General features: G+C 37.6%; 1 protein-coding gene across 1 annotated transcript in view; it reads left to right on the forward strand.

Annotated features, from left to right (window-relative positions):
• The window catches only part of LOC148940836 (uncharacterized), an 80358-nt gene that overhangs the window by 21930 nt on the left and 39292 nt on the right, over positions 1–19136 (forward strand). Inside the window, exons 3-4 of the mRNA XM_089105087.1 lie at positions 3028–3097; positions 14523–14686. Of these exons, the coding sequence (XP_088961213.1) occupies positions 3028–3097; positions 14523–14686 (234 nt within the window). The remainder of the gene's footprint in view (positions 1–3027; positions 3098–14522; positions 14687–19136) is intronic.

The following is a 19136-nucleotide window of genomic DNA, read 5'->3' on the forward strand; positions in this document are numbered from 1 at the left end:
AATAAAGGCCCACAGTCGTGTACATTTTATAAATAATTTTCCAATCCCCTGTTTAATCGTGTAAATCAACGGGTAACCCTTCTGACTCTCAGGTATCCAACTGTATTAAAATTAATTAAGTCAAGTGAAAGATGTATTATAAGATGGAAGAGGTGGTAGGGTCAAGATATACACATTTTTAGGGGACAAAACACAAATCAGCCTATTGTTTCTTAGCGTGAGAGGCGCTAAGCCCACACAGAGGATAACGTCATAACTATAAACTAGAAGGGAATTTTCAAGACCTTAAAGTGGTTTAATGAGATACTTTTATTTGCATGTTTTAGCATTTCTAAAAGTGTGTTTCGGTTTGTCGGGAGGCTCCGCTAGTGGTGTCTAAGGACTCTTCAATAGTTGTTTACTTGTATTTATTTAATTCATAGTTAATTGACCGGAACTTATTTGACTCCTTTTTGTTCAGATTATCTACTTTTCTTCTGTGTCAAATGTTGCCGTAAATTCATTCTGTGGATTTTCCCTCAATTAGTAAGGTTTATCCTGCACCTAAGACGGCTTAGCGGCGGTCTTTGTCAACATATCTATATTTTCCCCAAATTCTCCATTGGCTGAAAAATATCTTTTTTTAATTTGTAATTTTCTTATGAAAGCAGGTCAAAAGGTAAGGAACGGCTCTCATGTACAACGAACGCCCGCTCTAATCTGTTGTTTCAAAATCTGCTTTTGGCTATGGTCCTATTCAATAATATCCTGAGTGTTGTTTTAATAACATTCTGATCCGTCCCCACTGTAATAGGCCCTTCTTATATAAAAAAAATCCTTGTGGCTTGGATGGACCCTTAGCATTAATTTCTTTGAATTATTCTCGAATTGAAACTTTTCCGTAAAATTAAATTATGTCCCAATTTCCGTGTGTGGTGTACGTCCCATATAAGAAACCACTGTTCCAACCCTTCTGCCGGAATGATTGAAAGCTGTAAGTTCGATTGCATCCTCTCTTCCCATGTGCACAACAAACAACTGCTAGTCCCACTAATTTAGAAAGCAGGAAAGGGATGCAATGACTTCTTTCCATCTGATCTATTCTCGAAATGTTTACTTCTGTTCTCAACTTTGATGCCCTTTACTAAATTCATTCTGATCTCCACTGTTATCTGCCTTTTCATAGAGCATTGTCTTCTGAGTTTAACATTTCCCGACATGTCAACAGTCTGAGATTTAGACCCATCAGCCAAATTCAAGTTGCCAGCCACTTTTGATGGATATGATGATTTAAGTGTTTTAAAGCAGGACACATCTAAAAGGAATCTTGTAAGGTCTTAGACTCCACTGATCGATATCGCTGTGTAAATATTAAAATATGCTAAATTGGATACGTACGAATGATTGTTTTTTTTTGGGAGGAGGGGGTGGGGGGATTCGTAAAGAAGGAAAAACTTAATAATTACACAAATCAAACTGGTTCAATAATGCGACATATCGTTGACTCTCAACTAATCCAAATAAGTATCCAATCCTCCATTATCATGAATTAGGCTATCCAAAGCTACTTTATATCCTTTTACCGCCATGATTTCTATCTTTCTCAATATCTTTTGAAGAGTGTCGTTTTAGCAAAAACGTTTTCAATATAAAGTGCTGAAAATTTGATTCTAGCATGCGTAAGAAGCGGGGAGGGACACCCTCCCTGCGTGCCTGTAATGTATCACATTCGAAATTTTTGGAAAACGTGTAAGCAAAGTACAAATTTTTAGAGGAGAAAATGTTGCTCACATATGGAGCTGAAGACAAAATTATTCTCAAATGCAGGAGTTCTCAAGAAACCTGGGAATAACTAAATAGTTTAAAAGTGAATATTTCATCCTCACATTTAAATCGCCGTCTTCAGCAGAAGATGAAATAAAAGTAAAAATAAAAGTAAAGATTGTAAGATACCATTCCTCTCCGTGATGAGGCGCAATTTGCTTCGTCTTCTTCTATCACATCCTCCTACCCAAACGACAGGGCCCAACTCATTTTCATAATTTAATTTTTATGTGAGATCAAAAATGGGGTTTAATCTTTTATCAGAGTTTTCCTTCTGGGGGTTAAAATATGGACCCCCTTGTATAACTCAGAAATTTAAATAAGGATTAAAAATGGGACATTTAAGCTTTCCGTCGTTCTGTTTTCATCTAGGATTTGTAATAGAAAAATGTCCTTTTCTGAACTAGCTCCATTAGCAAAAATGTACTTGTTTAATATAGCCCCCACCACTCAAGCTGTTCATCCATTGACGCATTGTAGAACCGTTTTTTCGTAAGTTTTTTTTTTAGCTTAGCGTGAGACAAGACAAATAGAAGTGACTAAATGGATAGAAAATTTATGATTTGAGCTATATATTTGCACATTAGGAGGGTAGGGGTGGGGTGTAAAGTATTTGGATAGTGTGAAGTTAGAAAACAATTCTTACTTCATAATATGCAGAATAATTGTAGCCTACTTAACACATTAGGAATGCAGACCCGCTATACTTCACCCCAACCCCCTAATGTGCAAATATACAGTCCAAATTTGTTTCTAAAGTATTATATTATTATCATACTTAGGTATATTTCATTAGGATTCAGCGTCAGAGAAACAGATTCTACTTAGATGAAGATTATTAGGTCGTGGGCTATATAATAGAGGTACCAACAAAAAATAGTAGTGACATTTGGCCCTTCATTCTCCACTCTTTCTAAACATAATAGGTACTACCATAACAATTGCCCTCCTTCCCTTATACCTGAATATAGTCCTATAGGGTATATACAAAATTCTGCTGATTCCGTTGGATGGAATTGGTTTTTGTACTTGTCAAAAGTTGGTTGATAATTTAAAATAATCCCAATTTAATTTTTTTTAAAAAAATCAGTAAACTTCCGTGTGTTCTAAGGCTGTCTTCTGGCAAAGGGCTGAGACGTAATTATGACGGTAGTGCCTAATACAGGGTATTTTGGAAGAGTGTTGAATGGGTAATCAAATAGTATTACTCTTCTTTTCTTTTAGTGTTTGGTTCAGAAAAGGAATCTTGCACCAAGATTATCGATAAAGCTGTTAGAATGGGCAGCGGAATAATGTAATTGAATTTGGCATATAGTGCTTAAATTCCAGTCTAGTACTTTTTGAGCTAGAGGTACGGGCACATTTCTTGGTCTCGGTCGTTACCAGTGTCCCCTACCTCCTATGCAACAAGTGTATATGCTTCTACAAATGTGACCAGCTGATAAAAACCCACTTACAGAACCTTCCTCGCTTTCTAACCCATAACTGTAAGTTCGACCTCTACTCTTATCCTTTAGTTAAGTCGTGTATTTATTACCCTTATCATTTGGTTAAGTCGTGTCTTTATTATAACACGACTCCTTTCGGAGCTTCCTCGGAAGCTCCACCTTTTCAGGTAGAGCTTCCCGTGCTTTTTACTTTTTCTTGCACCCTAGTGTGAATGGATGCTTTTTAATGCTCAAAAGATATATTGGGCGCATTTGAAGTGACTTTATATCTGGAAAAGTCAAATCTGGTGTGTGGAAAGCTCTTTCACTCGGCCGACTTCCCCTGAAAAGGCCATAATAAAGATGGTTTTTACGAAGATATACCACCATTTGCTGACGATTACCGTCAGACATTCAAAATTTGCAGTTTTTAATTTGGTCTATTTGATTCCACTGTTTTGAAAATCGCATTTCCAAAGAATTTATGTTTCCCTCACTTGCCTAAGGGACTATGACTCGGATAGCCGATGTTTATTTCTATTGTCAATTTGGATGTCCTATATTGAATTCAAATTGATTTTCGCTGTTACCTATCTATTCATAGTTCATTGTCTTGTTTATTGTTTATTTAAGGGGAATTGTGTTTAGACATCCCTCCTAATGCTGACATGCCAAAGTAATCCGATTCGCTCTTTGCATTAGTTTGTCTAGTGGCTCAAATTGTGTCTCCTGGAGTAGGATGTTTGTTATGATTTGAATTTTCCGTTAATATTCAAAGAAAACTTAGCAGTTGTAAGACACTTGCTAGCAATACGCTTTATTTGCAACCTGTCCATAAAGCTACAAAGTAACAAATTTCATCTCTGAATATAGAATTCACTGGGGTATGCTTGGTGCTTTAAGTTCATTTTTTTCCAAAAATGAGTTCGACAGTTCATGCAAAAGCAGAACTGTATCTGTCTATATTTTAGTAGAGGTGCTAACTTCACTATGGATGTGTTTTGGTAAAGGAATTTCCCTATAAGAGAGCGAAGATATCATAGCTAATAAGTCTGGTTTAATGTTCAAATTTTGTTTTAACGCATCTTAATTGGATTTTCATAATGGCTTATTGTAGGGGGCTTCCCTTATCACCGTGTGTGCAGGTATATCTGCAGAACGTGCTGTTTTCGTATCTTATTTGGTCTAGAACCGATAATAGAAATGCTCGAAATAAGAATTTGGCTCTATCGTGCATTCGCTGATATGCCGCTAGTGTTGGCCTTTTCCCCGTACGAATCGGCCAAAAATTCTTGCAAATGAGTTTGACAGCCTCCTTTTGGGTATTACTCTTGATCTGAGGTTATTCCACATGACGACTGCGTGTTGAATGAAAATTTCTAACAGTTTGCCGAAAAGCGAAAAGTCTCAGGGCTTACAAAACCAAAATAAATGTCAGATATTTTTGTTTGAGGGGAAACTAAGGAGGGGAAAAAGTAGACTGATGTGCTGGGGTTTTCTATGCCGTACAAATTCGTCAGAGTAGTGGGTAAAGTCGTAACAAGCCTTTACAGAAATTAATTATTTGCACTATTAATTTATTTTAAATTAATTATTAATTAATTTTAAATTAATAATTAATTAGAAATTAATTATTTTACAGAAATATTTGCACTTTACTGAACATAATTTGAAATAGCCCCAAAAGTTTGAACGTAGGCTAATACCCTCAGTCACTTTATAACTTTAATAAATCAAATAATATTAACATTTTGATTACTAAATATCAGTATATGTATATTAAACTGACAATGCACATTCATTTGTATTTTTTTCAGTAAAGTGCAAATTACGTTCTGGCCTTGGGAAGGCATAGGGGTTTTGAGCCCAACTTATGTTAATTTCGGCTTGTTTTGAGTTTGATTTGGTTATTTATTGTGATTTCTGTTCGTTTTGAGTTTTATTTATTTATCGATGCTGATTTGTGGTAGTTTCACGCTTGGTAGATTATTCGATTTTATTTTTGCTCATTTTTTGTTTAATGGAATTCTTTACTTTTCTTTGAAAAACTTATTTTGTGGAAAAAGTTTTTTAAATTAAATTCTGTTCGTTTTATATTGACATAGTCTTTTCAGGGAAAAAGAAAATAATGCTTTAAATCTTTTCGTTTTTTTAAGGCTTTATAGTTTGGCATGCTATTTGTATGCTGGAGAAATTTTTTTTATCAATTTTTAACAACATACACCCTTTTAAGAGTCTTGAAACAAATAGTAGTGTTTAATTTTGTTTCATACCTCCTCTAGTTAACTTGAAATGGAAAATTTGATACCTTTCACAAACAAATCTGCTTACTTTCTTTGATAGCTTGGATACACTTACGCTATTTTGACATGGTTATATTTTAAGAGCAGAAATAGTCCCGAAATATTGAACATAATACCCTCAGTAGTTCTTGGAATATTGCTGAGATGCCTTATTGGGAATTAGCATTAACACAGTGCATTTTGTTTTAATCTAAAGACAATATTTAGTTTTTAAACATAATGGTAAATGGGAGGCTGGCATGGGAGGGGGATTAGGTGCCCTCTAATCACTTTCGACTATTAAAAAGGGCATCAGCTCTTTCTAATTTCAGTCGAATGAGCCCTTTTCGAAGTTCCTACGACAACTCCTTCGATACGAAGTGCCCTGGTCTGAACAACAACAACAACAACAACAAAAAATCATACATTATACCCACATCGATCTTTACTATAAAAATTTCAAGCCTTCCAATCACTTTCGACTATTAAAAAGGACACTAGGCCTTTCGATTTCCAATTAAATGAGCCCTTTTTGAGTTTATACGACAACGCTTTCTATAAACACCTTATATACCCCCAGGGCATAAATCACATCCCTTAATCTAAGGGCTGTGAGGGTGGTTGTCATCCTCAAAGACCTAATTTCCAGAACTTTCTACTACGTTGAACAAAATGGCTATCTGAAAATTTTGATTCAATGTGTTTGGGGGAATGGCGGGCGTGAGAGGGTGGTTAGTTACCCTCCCATCATTTTCGACTATTAAAAAGAGCACTAGCCCTCTCAATTTTCAATTGAATGAGCCCCTTTTGAAGTTTTTACCACAACTCTATAAAAACCTTATATGCCCCCAGGGTATAACTTACAACCTTTGCCCTGGGGGCTCTGGAGGGTTTGTCACCCTTAAATAGAACAAAATGGCTATTTCTAGACTTGGATTGAATGTGTTTGGGGAAATGGTGGGCGTGAGAGGGGGTTCAATTACTCTCCACTCACTTTTGACTATTAAAAAGGGCAATTTAAATTTCCGAACAAATGAGCCCTTTTTGAAATTTCAACAACAACTTTTTATATAAACTTTATATGCCCCCAGGGAATAACTTACAACCCTTGCAATGAGGGCTCTGAGAGGGTTATCATCCTAAAAGATCTAATTTCCAGAACTCTCGACTACGTTGAACAAAATGAATATCTCAAAATTTTGATTGGATGTATTTGGGGAAATGGTAGGCCTGAGAGGGGGTTTAATTGTCCTTCAATCATTTTTGACTATTAAAAGGGCAGTAGCCCTTTCAATTTCCAATCGAATGAGCCCTTTTTGATGTTTTTACAACATCGCTTTCTATAAAAACCTTACATGCCCCCAGGGCATCACTTACAACCCTTGTCCTGAGAGATGTGGGGGAAGGGGCTGTCATCCTTAAAGACCTAATTTCCAAAACTTTCAACTACGTTGAATAAAATGGCTATCTAAAAATTTTTATTGGATATGTTTGGGAAAAGGTGGGCGTGAGAGGGGGGTTATTTGCCCTCAAATCACTTTCGACTATTAAAAAGGGCGCTAGCCCTTTGAATTTCCAATCGAATGAGCTTTTTTTGAAGTTTCTACGACAGCGATTTCTATAAAAACCTTATATGCCCCAAGGGCATAACTTACAACCCTTGCCCTGAGGGCTGTGGGGGAGTGTCCTCCTCAAAAACATAATTTCTATCTGGAAATCAACTACGCTGAACAAAATAACTATCAAAAAATTTTGATTGGATGTGTTTGGGGAAAGGTGGGTGTGAGAGAGGGGATAGTTGCCCTCAAATCACTTAACTATTAAAAAGGGCACTAGCCCTTAAAATTGCCAATCGAATGAGCCCTTTTTCAAGTTTCTACGACAAAGATGTCAATGGAAACTTATATGCCCCCAGGACATAACTTATAACCCTTGCCCTGAAGACTCTGGGGGAGTGTCCTGCTCAAAGGTATAATTTCCTGAACTTCAAACTGTGTGGAACAAAATGGCTATCTAAAAATTTTGATTGAATGTGTTTGGGGAAATGGTGAGCGTGGAAGGGGTGTTAGTTGCCTTCCAATCACTTTAGACTATTAAAAAGGGCTCTAGTCATTCCAATTTCCAATTGAATGAGCCTTTTTTGAAGTTTCTACGACAACGCTTTCTATAAAAAAAAAGACCTTATATGCCCCCAGGGCATAACTTACAACCCTTGCCCTGAGGGCCGTGGAGGAGTGCCCTCCTAAAAAAAAATATTTTCTTTCTGGAAATCAACCACGCTGAACAAAATGGCTATCTCAAAATTTTTATCAGATGTGTCTCTGAAAATGCTAGGCGGGGAAGGGGTGTTAGTTGCCTTCCAATCTCTTTCGACTATTAAAAAAGGCACAAGCAAATTAAACGAGCCCTTTTCGAAGTTTCTACGACAACTTCTTCGATACGAAGTGCTCTGGTCTAAAGAAAAAAAATAATAATAAATAATACATTGTGCCAACATCGTTCTTATATTCCCCCAGGGCATAACTTAAAACCCTTGGCCTGAGGTTTGTGGGGGAGTGTCCTCCTCAAAAACGTAATTTCTATCTGGAAATCGACTACGCTGACCAAAATGGCTATCGCAAAAATTTGATTGAATGTGTTTGGGGAAATGATGGGTGTGGAAGGGGTGTTAGCTGCCTTTCAATCACTTTCGACTATTTAAAAGGGCACTAACCGTTCTAATTCCCAATCGAATGAGCCCTTTTCGAAGTTTCTAGGACAACTTCTTCGATACGAAATGCCCTGGTAGGGAAAACAAATAAATAATACATTGTGCCAACATCGTTCTTTACTTGGGCAGCGCGATTGCGCTGCCTATGATTGAGGAGAAATTATGAAAACCAAGGTATGTCGAGAGAGTGAAATCCTAGAGGCCGCTTGTATGTACATTTCTTGGAATGTACTTATAAATAAAAGGCCTTTTCCTAGACAAGTGCCCTGGTCTAAAGGAAAAAAAAAAAAAAAATAATACATTGTGCTAACATCGTTCTTGTATTCCCCCAGGGCATAACTTAAAACCCTTGCCCTGAGATTTGTGGGGGAGTGTCCTCCTCAAAAACATAATTTCTATCTGGAAATCGACTACGCTGAACAAAATGGCTATTGCAAAATTTTGATTGAATGTGTTTGGGGAAATGATGGGTGTGGAAGGGGTGTTAGCTGCCTCTCAATCACTTTCGACTATTATAAAGGGCACTAACCGTTCCAATTTCCAATCGAATGAGCCCTTTTCGAAGTTTCTACGACAACTCCTTCGATAAGAAATGCCCTGGTATGGAAAAAAAAATAATACATTGTGCCAACATCGTTCTTTACTTGGGCAGCGCGATTGCGCTGCCTATGGTTGAGGAGAAACTATGAAAACCAAGGTATTTCGAGAGAGTGAAATCCTAGAGGCCGCGTGTATGTGCATTTCTTGGAATGTACTTATAAATAAAATGCCTTTTCCTAGACAAGAGTTTTTCTTTTCTTGACTGCGACCCATTGTCAATGGGACCCTGATCCGTGAGCATGAAAACGATCCTCATAGCCAGCAGAGAGCTGCACATTTATTGCTGCTGTTGAGTCCTTATTCATCTGACAGTTCTTGGTGCTTTTTGTACCATCACCGACATTAATCCCTTAGAAGATTCCTATAATTGGACATTCAACTTCTGTCGCTGCTCTCAGGTGGCAGAGACATTCTGGACCCCCCCCCCCACATTTTGATAGTATATGGGTACTTGTGCATTATATACTACACAGCGCTATAGACTGTACAAGGAAATACTACAGGAAACCAGTCAAAGGGGTATTTGCAAGAGATAAATGGAATGAAAAGCGTGATTTCTTATTGCGTTTACAATATTTAAACTGTTGTTTTTTGGGTTTACGGGGGGAGGAGGGAAGGTACCTAGGTTAGGTTACATATTTAATGTATGCTATGCTTTACCCCCACCCCCGTTAATGTGCAAACATAGGCTATAGCCCAAATTTGTTTCTAAACTTTCATCCTATTTTATTTCATTTCATGCATTTTATGCTAGTTTTTCTCATTTTTTTTCACAAGCGGGAGTCAGTCACCACTATCTCAGGAGGTAATCCCTCCTCATCTTGATGTAGGTATACGGCTTTTACATTCTGTCTTGACAAATCTACCCCCTCTAATCAGAAAATCCCTCTAATCCGAAAACAAGTTTTTGCGCACATTTTTGACTACTCTATAACTAGTATTTTTACTACTTTGATAGCCATCTGTTTGTAATAAAAAATTATTTCGTGCATCACTATTCCACACTACATGCGTCTTTCCATTTCTCAATTTGACTAAAGGCTAATTCTGAGAGGGAAACAAAATTCTACATATTTGTCCGCTTTTTACCTTTTTTGCGATTTTGTCTTTTAAAATCAGGTGAGAGCTTGAAACCCTGATAATCGAATTTTGCAGAGTCAAGTTAAGGACCGACTTTTAAACCCGTTTGTATTCATCAAAAGATAACCGCCACATTTTTGCACAATAAAATCTCTTCTGCATAGCTAATTTTCAGTTTTCATAATGTCCAGCCTAAACTCCAAGTAAACTCCAACCAGTAGCACATGAAAAACTGATCCATTTCGGAAATTTGGGCGTGGTTGAAGAGTCAATTTTTCTTCTTGTCAACTTCTGACTTGGAAGTTTATTTTTAATCTTTAATGGACATTTGTAAATTACGAGTTGTTGATTCAGCAAGCGCAAAAGACTCATTAGTTTTAATCATTTCCCCTCTCACTTCATGATACCAAGTCCCGAGGAAATAGTCTTTACACGTAAATTATGAAATATAGTTAAAACGGCGACTGAAATTGTGAAATGTATGGTTTTACACTAAGACGTAATGGTAACATTCTAGTTTGGCGGCTCCACTAGAGGAAACGCCTTAATAAAAAAAAGTAACGGTACTGGTGCGTTATATGGCCACTTTTATATACTATACAAGGAAACCAGTCACGAAAAACGCGCCAGACGGGTTAATTGCAAAAGACCGCTACAGAGAAATGCCCTGCAAAGCATGGTTTTCATTGCGTTTACAATATTTAAACTGTTGTGTATTGGGGTTTAGGGGGGGGGGAAGGTACCTAGGTTAGGATATATTCATCCTTTTTTTATTTTATTTCATTAGCATTAACCAAACTTGACTTTTTAGAAGTGCCCATATAATGCACCCGTACCAAAGTAAATTTATGTTTCTTATTTTATATTCTTTCCAAATATAATATTTTCGTTTCTGACAATGCTCTCCCCCCTAATGATCCGAGATGTAGCCCTAGATTGTATACACAATTGACACCAAAACAGTGAAATTCTTGCTTTATAGTATGCAACATGTTTCTATTAATCATACTACCATGCTTCCTTCCACTTTTTATCTGCATTTTTAAATAATTTAAAATAATATTTTATCCATTATTCTGTTGTAGCTGCTTAGGCAAAACTGCGGATGGATACTGAGGATGGATGAAATTCGTCAAATAGACTAATTTTATTAAAATTGTTTGAAATTAAAGAAAAATTTATAATATTGACATTTTAAGTATCTCGGATCCTTTTTGGTCGCATGCCTGAATTATAATAGCAACATGTATGTTTTATGCTACATTGGAGGGTTAATCCAGGTATTGATGTATTTGGCGTAACTATTGATTTTTAATTCTATATGATAATCAGGAGACGTCCTGATTTCACGCAGGAAACGTTTTGTGAACAACTTAGTCACTTGGAATTTGATGTATTCCTATAGAACTTGTGCACTGAATATGTGTAGTTCGGTTCGCTCATCTGCAACATTCTTATGAATCACTACCTTATTTATATAATCCATAAGCTGTCGAACTCAGTTTGCTGACAAAAACGGAGTCTGAAATAATGACAGACCTTGTAAGCTCGATCCTATTTATCCGAATTGTTTCAAACTAAACCTTCGAACAATACACAAGAACCGTGTGAATAAAGAATCGCTTCTTACTTTTTATCTGTATTCATATTTCCGCGACAAATTTTTGGATTTTTGTCACTGATGAACTTCGAAGTCGATTTATATTGACTTTCTGGTGTTGATGTCTCAGTAATTTTCATCGGTTGCTGCACCAACTGCTTCGATTGTAAGGCTTTGAGTGTGACATTTTCCGCTCATATTTTATTGAACAAATTGATGTGGGAGGGAGAGATTGTCCCAGAAAATATATCAACCCTGGACGGAAGATTTTTGTTGGCTATTAATCTTGATCAATCACAGGGCAAGCTGCCAGGAGTTCGTAAATGCAATATTTGTTTATAAAGAATTTACGAGTTCGATTCCACAGTATATTAGCTCAGTTTGAGGGATTGTCGAAGAGAATTTTTTTTTTAAATTTCAAAGGACATATTTGAAGGTTTTTCAAATTGCCGGTTTTAAGGCAGTTCCAGAAATTCAGAAAAACGATGCATGTTCTTTCTGGTTTTTGAAGTCTGAGGAATCGGTTGCAGTATCCATTTCTACTTGTATAGATTTTAATTCAAAACTTTATATAAATCATTGATTTTATATTACCAAGTATCTCGAAACTAATTGCTCTAAATTTGTCTGTGTTTTAATATTATTATCAAAGTAAGGGTAAACCCACCATTCCTGGATCGAGGCTCAGGCCTTCAGAGCCCATTGCCTCCAAAATTTGTCTTTGTTAGGAATGTGTTTTATTTGGGATGATTTTGTGCGCAAGTTTGTGAACAAAAACAGAAATTTAAAGAAATAACGCGAATGGGACATTAGAAATATGCCCAAAAGGTTTCACTATATTGAAGGCTTGCGGAGAGAAAAGCTTATTGTTTTTCTATACGCGATTTTTATGTTAACGTTTATGTTTTAGTTTCAATTCACTAATCGTGGAAAAGGCCAGATGATCCTCAGAGGTAAATTTGCGCTTGAAATCGTTACTACTAATTTGAACAGGCAGCGTGTTAGGCAAATAGAACAAGTACGGTATTCTCCATTTTGTAAAAATAAAATAATTATTGGCTAGTGCAAACATATTGATAAGGAAACATCTGTCTATATTGCATTGATAAGGCAATTTTGGAAACAGGCAAACATAAAAGTGTGAACTTGACTCAAAGATGAAATACAGTTTCTGAATCTGAAATGGATCAAATTTTTCCAGGAGGGGGCCCCTTATACCAACACCCATCATCTCTGCAAGTATGTAGCCAAATATACCGCCACCTCGGAGATGGGTGAAAATTTCTCCATAGCAAAAACTTGGAAAAAAAATTGGGTGTCTTCGATGCTCAAAATACGATTTAGTGTGTTTTGGAACCCCTCTGTTATCTAGCGAAATTGAAGGAAAGCCTGTGAAAAAAAATAATAATTTAACCAGAAGCGATATAGCTTCAGCCTATACCCTTAATTATTTGAAAAAAACTACGTTTTCTAAAGAGTTAAAGAGGCTGAGTTACAAGGTCGAACCTTAAAACGTACAGGGATTAGGAGGCACAGTTGGGGGCTGACGCCCCCCAAACCCCCGCTTTCGCAGCCTTTAAATTAAAAAAAAAGTTTTTTAAACTGAAAGTAAGGAGCGACATTAAATCTTAAAACGAACAGAAATTATTCCCTATATGAAAGAGGCTGTGCCCTCCTCAACGCCTCGCTCTTTACGTTAAAGTTTGACTCTGTCTCACAACTTTATTTTTTAAAACAATAAAAAACTTTAGCGTAAAGAGCGATGCGTTGAGGAGGGCACAGCCTCTTTCATATACGGAATAATTTCTGTTCGTTTTAAGATTTAATGTCGCTCCTTACTCACGTTAAAGGGGGGCTGTGGTGGGAGGGTCGAAACTTCCGGCCCAGTTTACCCCATGAAGATAAAGTCGGAGGAGGATGAAATTTTGCGAGTTTCTTAGTTTGAGCTTGGGCTACAAAATGCGATTGCCGCCGTCTCTCTGCGACCTCTAGGACCTGAAATCGCTTAACATTGTGGTGGGTCGCCACTTTATTAATGGTGATACTTCTCCAAATCTTTTGGCTGTGTACATTCATTATTATTTAGCTAGGCAGTATTCGCCTGATAAAGAACTGATTTTGTTTATGGGCAAAAATTTGGACAACTTAAAACAAACTAGGACCTGAAATATTATAGAAGATAAACATCTAAGTTGTAAACCGGCAAAATTTGGACAGAGTGACTACAGAGTTTTTTTCGTCAATTCTTGTCTCAGTTCCCTCCTAATGCTCACATTATTTAGTTCTATAGCGCTTTTTTTGAACACAGCCTTTTCGTTACTATTCAAAAACGGCATTTGGCCAGACTGACTCTTATATATATATATATAATGTCATTTATAAAAATTATAAATTCCATTAATTATTCTTATAAATGTTATTTTTAAACGTCTCGTAAATTCAGTATAGAAACTATAGAAAATAAATTATGTTTCTTAAAAGCATTTAATGGTACTCTAGCCTTTTGGGGGGTGGGGTGAAGAGCACCAACCCCCCCCCCTCTTATTCGTGGTAGCTGCTATTTGTGAGTTTGGCTTCATTGTTCAATGAAATTACTGTTCATTTAAGGCGTACTTTTGAGAGGAATTTCATGAAATGTCCCTACTGAATATTTAAGATATCTTTATATAGGCTACAAGTCACCTACGCAAAGTTTTTTCCGGGAGTGGGGTGTCCAGTAATAAGGAAAAAAACAACAATTTTTGTTTTATAATTTGAATCAGAAGTGTCTGGGACTTCGGGAAAAAGAAAGATTCTGGGAAGGGGAGCTCGTAAATCCGCCATGCATTCGTCCCCAATGCTACCTATACACAAGGATGTCTTTGACCTAAGGGTCATTCAAGGTTTTCTTCTTGGAAAGTTCTTCATAAAAGAATTGGAAAAGTTGGGAAAGGTGTAAAAAACAACATACTTTAATATCAATATCTTCATTTTCTCGAAGTACTATTGGGCAGCGTGTCCTAAGGATCACTGATATTCAGAAACTGCCTATACAAGGTTGCGTGCTCCAAGCGTGGCTATACTGTGCCAAGCGTGGCAGAGCTGTGTGGCACACGTGGCGCTCTGATATGTGCACCAGGTGGCGGAAAGTGTAAGCTCGAACGTGCTTCTTTGGAATCCTCAGATCCTATTTTGTTTGGACTGTGTATGCCTCTACCGTCCCAGATTCAAGCACTTGCTTAAAAAAAAGTTTTAAGCTATAATTTTTAAAAGAATTATTGCTGTCCAAAGGAGGCACATACGTGGTCCGAGCTCGGACAAGGTGGGTCCGAGCCCTTGCGTTCATCCCTGGTTCAAAGTTACTAGGTTGCATTGAAAATTATAGCCTGTACAATTTTATAACAAGATTAAGCGACAAACGAGGTATCTAGTGATTTAATTTCCGCCAGCAATGCATAGAACGGAATTGATAGCTGTGTGCGGCATCTAACTCAAAACTTTTTGCAGGCAACATGTTAGGACTTTGGATGGCAGACCCATTACCTAATGGTGTCCTATTGCCCAAATCAAATAAACTCGTTTTGTTTCTCACAGTTATAACTTGTTCCTTACGCTATCTTAAGTTATCCCCTGTTAATGAAAAAATTTATTGATCCTGCCCCCTAATCTCTAAAATTACTTACCTTGACGTGTTCTCTGGTTTCAAAGTTTACGCTCATACCATGTCTGCAATGTATGTCAATCAACCTTGAAATTTGTGATTTCTCATAAACGGCAAAATAATCTCATGGGATATGTCAGTTCCAAGAAAAGAAATAGGTTAAATTTGTTAAGTTCCAACATGTTGTCGCTTTTTATTTGTGAGGACCCGTAGGCGTACTATACACAGAGGCCAATAGGGGGGGGGATATACCTTAAGAACGCACCAATTTAGGGCCTTGGACTTTTTTTTACCTATGCTCATGGGTGTCCGATGCCTGGTAGTAGTTTTAACAGGTTTTGTTGCAATAAACTAATCAACCTTATGAGTAGGATTTGTGACACTGAAAAGAAAATCAAAGGGGCATTCTGTTTCCTCTTATTAGAAACCTGTGAAGTAACATATAACAAAATAATTATTATTAAAATAACATAACCTTCTGTTGATTTGTAGGTTTTAACTGGGGCGCAAATTTTGGGGGAAGCATTGATTTTTTCGCGCTTCCTAGATTTTGAAAATACCTTTTTTGGTATTTTTATTGAAAAAAAAAATCCCAGAAATCATGTCTGTCTAATTCACTAATGAGATTTTACGAACCGAAATTTAGCTAGAACTAATTTGAGTCAATCATAATTTTTCAGCCAATCAGGAAATTCAATGGAAAATATGATTGCTCAATTAACGCTAGCTAAATCGCGGTATAAGTAAAATCTCCTTGTGAGTGGGCCCCAAAGAAACCCACTCGGTCATCAGTTATAGATTCATTAAGTTGAATTCACGCGGCCCCTAGGTGGAACTTCTCGAACTGGTCAACCTCTGAGTAAGTTTTGTGAAACTAATACGCATGAAAAAAAAATGAAGGTAACATTTTTTTATTCCTATAGAAGGCTGCAAAACAACAGGTATTAAAATGGTACTTTTCAATTAACTGGTACCGACGCTAGAAGTCAAGTTTGGTTAATATTAATGAAATAGAACAAAATATGGTGAAAATAAAATAGTTTAGAAACAACTTTGGGCTATATATTTGCACATTAGGAGGGCGGGGGTAAAGCATAGCATATATTAAATACGTAAACTAACCTAACCTAGGTACCTTTTCCCCCCTAAATCCCGAAAACCAATAGTTTAAATATTGTAAATGCAATGACAAACCACGGTTTGCGATCCAATTCTCTATTGACAGATACCCGTTTGACTAATTTCCTTTAGATCTTCCCTATACAATATATCGCGTGGGTACCAGATAATTGAAAAGTACCATTAAAATTCCTGGTTTATTTTTATTGAGCCTATTTCCTATGTAAATAAATTTCTTTAACATTTGGAAGCGTTAGTGAGTTACTATTTGAAGCCATTGCATTTTTCTCTTCCATACATTATAATTGACAGAGCTGGCAAAAGTTAGTCAATTGCTAATCATGGAACTTCGACGTAATGCTATTGAGTGGGTAGTACCAGTTTCCTTGGAGAGTAGAGATCAGATGAGTCCGTTGGTTTTTGGAAGCCCACCAAGGAGCATGCGTTTCTTTTCCGTTTTTTTACACAAAGACACGTGCATGTATCTCATTATAGACTGGTAGCAATTGGGAGATGGGGTTTGTGCCCCCTAGGTTCTTCTGCCTCCCTTAGATTTTGAAAAACACCTTTTGTTTTTTTTATTGAAACCTGTCTTTTTTGGTATTTTCATTAGATAAGTTGAAAAGCGACAAATTAACCCCTCTCTAGATTAAAAAATATTTCCCCCCACCCTAAATTTTCGAGAATTTGCGCCACTGGTTGTAGAAATTGCAATGAGTCAGTGGGCTTCATTAAAAGGTTTTAATACGAATTTTATACGCTGTTTTGTAAATATACCCTGTTTTTCTTGTGTTTCAGGGATTGATTTGAAACTTTTAGGAACAAATTTTTCTTCGGAGGGGGTAAGAAGAAATGTTTTTTTTTAAGGAGGGGGCAAACTATATTTAAGATAAGATAAGATTTATTACTGAAAAATGGCTATCACAAGCCCAAAAGAGCCGAATTCGCACTTTAGCGTCAAATACAGAGAAAAAAGAACAACAAAAACAAACAATCAAACAACAACAGAAAATTATAAAAGGGTCAATGTCAAATACGTAAAAACATTAAAAACTAAAACAAAGTACAAAGTAAACTCATAAAATTAGGAGGCCAATGTCAAGTCAGCAAAAATGCCAAAAAAAAAACAAAGAAAAACTCGTAAAATTAACAAGGGGATACAGTAGAATTAAAACAAAAACATAAGTTAGTTGGTGACTAACAAACATAAATATAAAACCTCCAAATTTGCTAAATGGGCATTAAAATTAAAAAATATGAGGTAAAGAGTGAGTGAGGTGGGGGGAGGCAGCGGAGATTCAGTGGTTGAAAATGTCAACTATGTAAGGGGGGTGTTCCCATTTGAGCGCTTTCCCATTTGAGCGCCACGGAATTTTGTTCCATTTGAGCGCCACGGAATTTTGTTCCCATTTGAGCGCCACGGAGTACCATTTGAGCGCCAAACCCAAAATTGTGATTTTGCGGTGGATGAAGCGTGGTTTGCTGCCACATTGACCTGTAGAAATATTTATTGCCACGAAGACAACGAACAAAACTGAGGATTTTATTGGGTCAATGGTTGTGAAATAACTCTGTACTGAGAGTTAAGAAGCTAAACGTTTGTTAAGCTTGTGAAGAATATAAGTGAAGATTTTACGCACGTTCATAGGGTAAGAACTGATTGCCGCTGAAGAAGGCTTGCTGGTCAAGTCGAAATATTCGGCTCTTTTTTTAGAGTTATTTCACAACGATCGTTTAGAAATGGAACGAAATCACCCAAAAATCGTGCCAAAAACGGATAATTCAAATTAATATATTGGTAAAAATACAAACAAAAACTGCTAATATCACACATCCGGCGAAATGTTATGTGCGACACCCAAGAGAAGCTCGTCTGCTGTTCGAGTTCCAGCCCTGTACTCCGTCGACAGCTTTTCGAGTCGTTCGTTCAGCCTTGCATACTTCTTGTTCGTCCGATGGATGACATGACCCTGGAGTAGCTGTGTCCTTGCAGAATCGACGACTGCTTGTTCTTCCTTCAGGAAAGAGATAAACTGCCACAAGTTCGGGTGGTAGCGACCGACTCTTCGGTTAAACCGCATGTGCCATGATTCGAGGTCGTTGTTTGTCCTTCGCTGGATGCCGTAGACTGACCAGAAATGAGGAGGACATTGGTCGAACCACTGACGGCTGAAGTAAGTGACAAACGGACGAGCCGAAGGCCAGGTACGAACGATGTGAGAAATGATTGGACCAGAATTGATTCTGACGATCGCTGGAGGTAGGAACGCCAGAGCCAGAAGCTTTCGAACGTAGAGGTTGAAGTCTGCATCGGTCATGTACAGCTCACGGACTGAGTGACGCCCCAAGTTTCTGATTACTGCTTGGCAAAAGTGGAAGTAACACCCACGGTGCTTGGCGGCCGGAAAAACTTGCTTCACGGATGTCAGCAGACCGGTCTCAAAATCAGAGACGACGGTCGTCGGGCGAAGTGTCACTCCTTTCATCGCAGCCTGTAGGATCAGCTCGCTGAAGACGTCGTTGTAAAGCTGCGCAGACTTGCTCTCCATGAGCACGAAGACAGCGGGAAGTTGCTTGTCGCCGAAGAAAACGTGAACGGTGAACAACTGGCCGAATGGGGAAGGAGCTGAGTCGAAGGTGCCGTCCATATACCATTCCGGGCTTCGTTCAAGCAGACTTAACGACTCGTCGGTTGCAAAGCAAATCGCAGCGTTATTTTGAAGCTGAAAGAGGAGGAATCTCTGGTTTGCAGACGTCTCACTGAAAGCCTGGGGCAAGGGCGTCGGTACGGATATAGTATCAGCGGGCAGTGGTGGTATCAGCTTGTTTCGTGATCTGTACATGGACGACTTCACGTGCTTATAGGGTAACTGAG

This window comes from Artemia sp. Qi Xiang Cuo, chromosome 19 (assembly GCF_049724085.1).
Source record: "Artemia sp. Qi Xiang Cuo chromosome 19, ASM4972408v1, whole genome shotgun sequence".
In the NCBI taxonomy this organism is placed as follows: Eukaryota; Metazoa; Arthropoda; class Branchiopoda; order Anostraca; family Artemiidae; genus Artemia; species Artemia sp. Qi Xiang Cuo.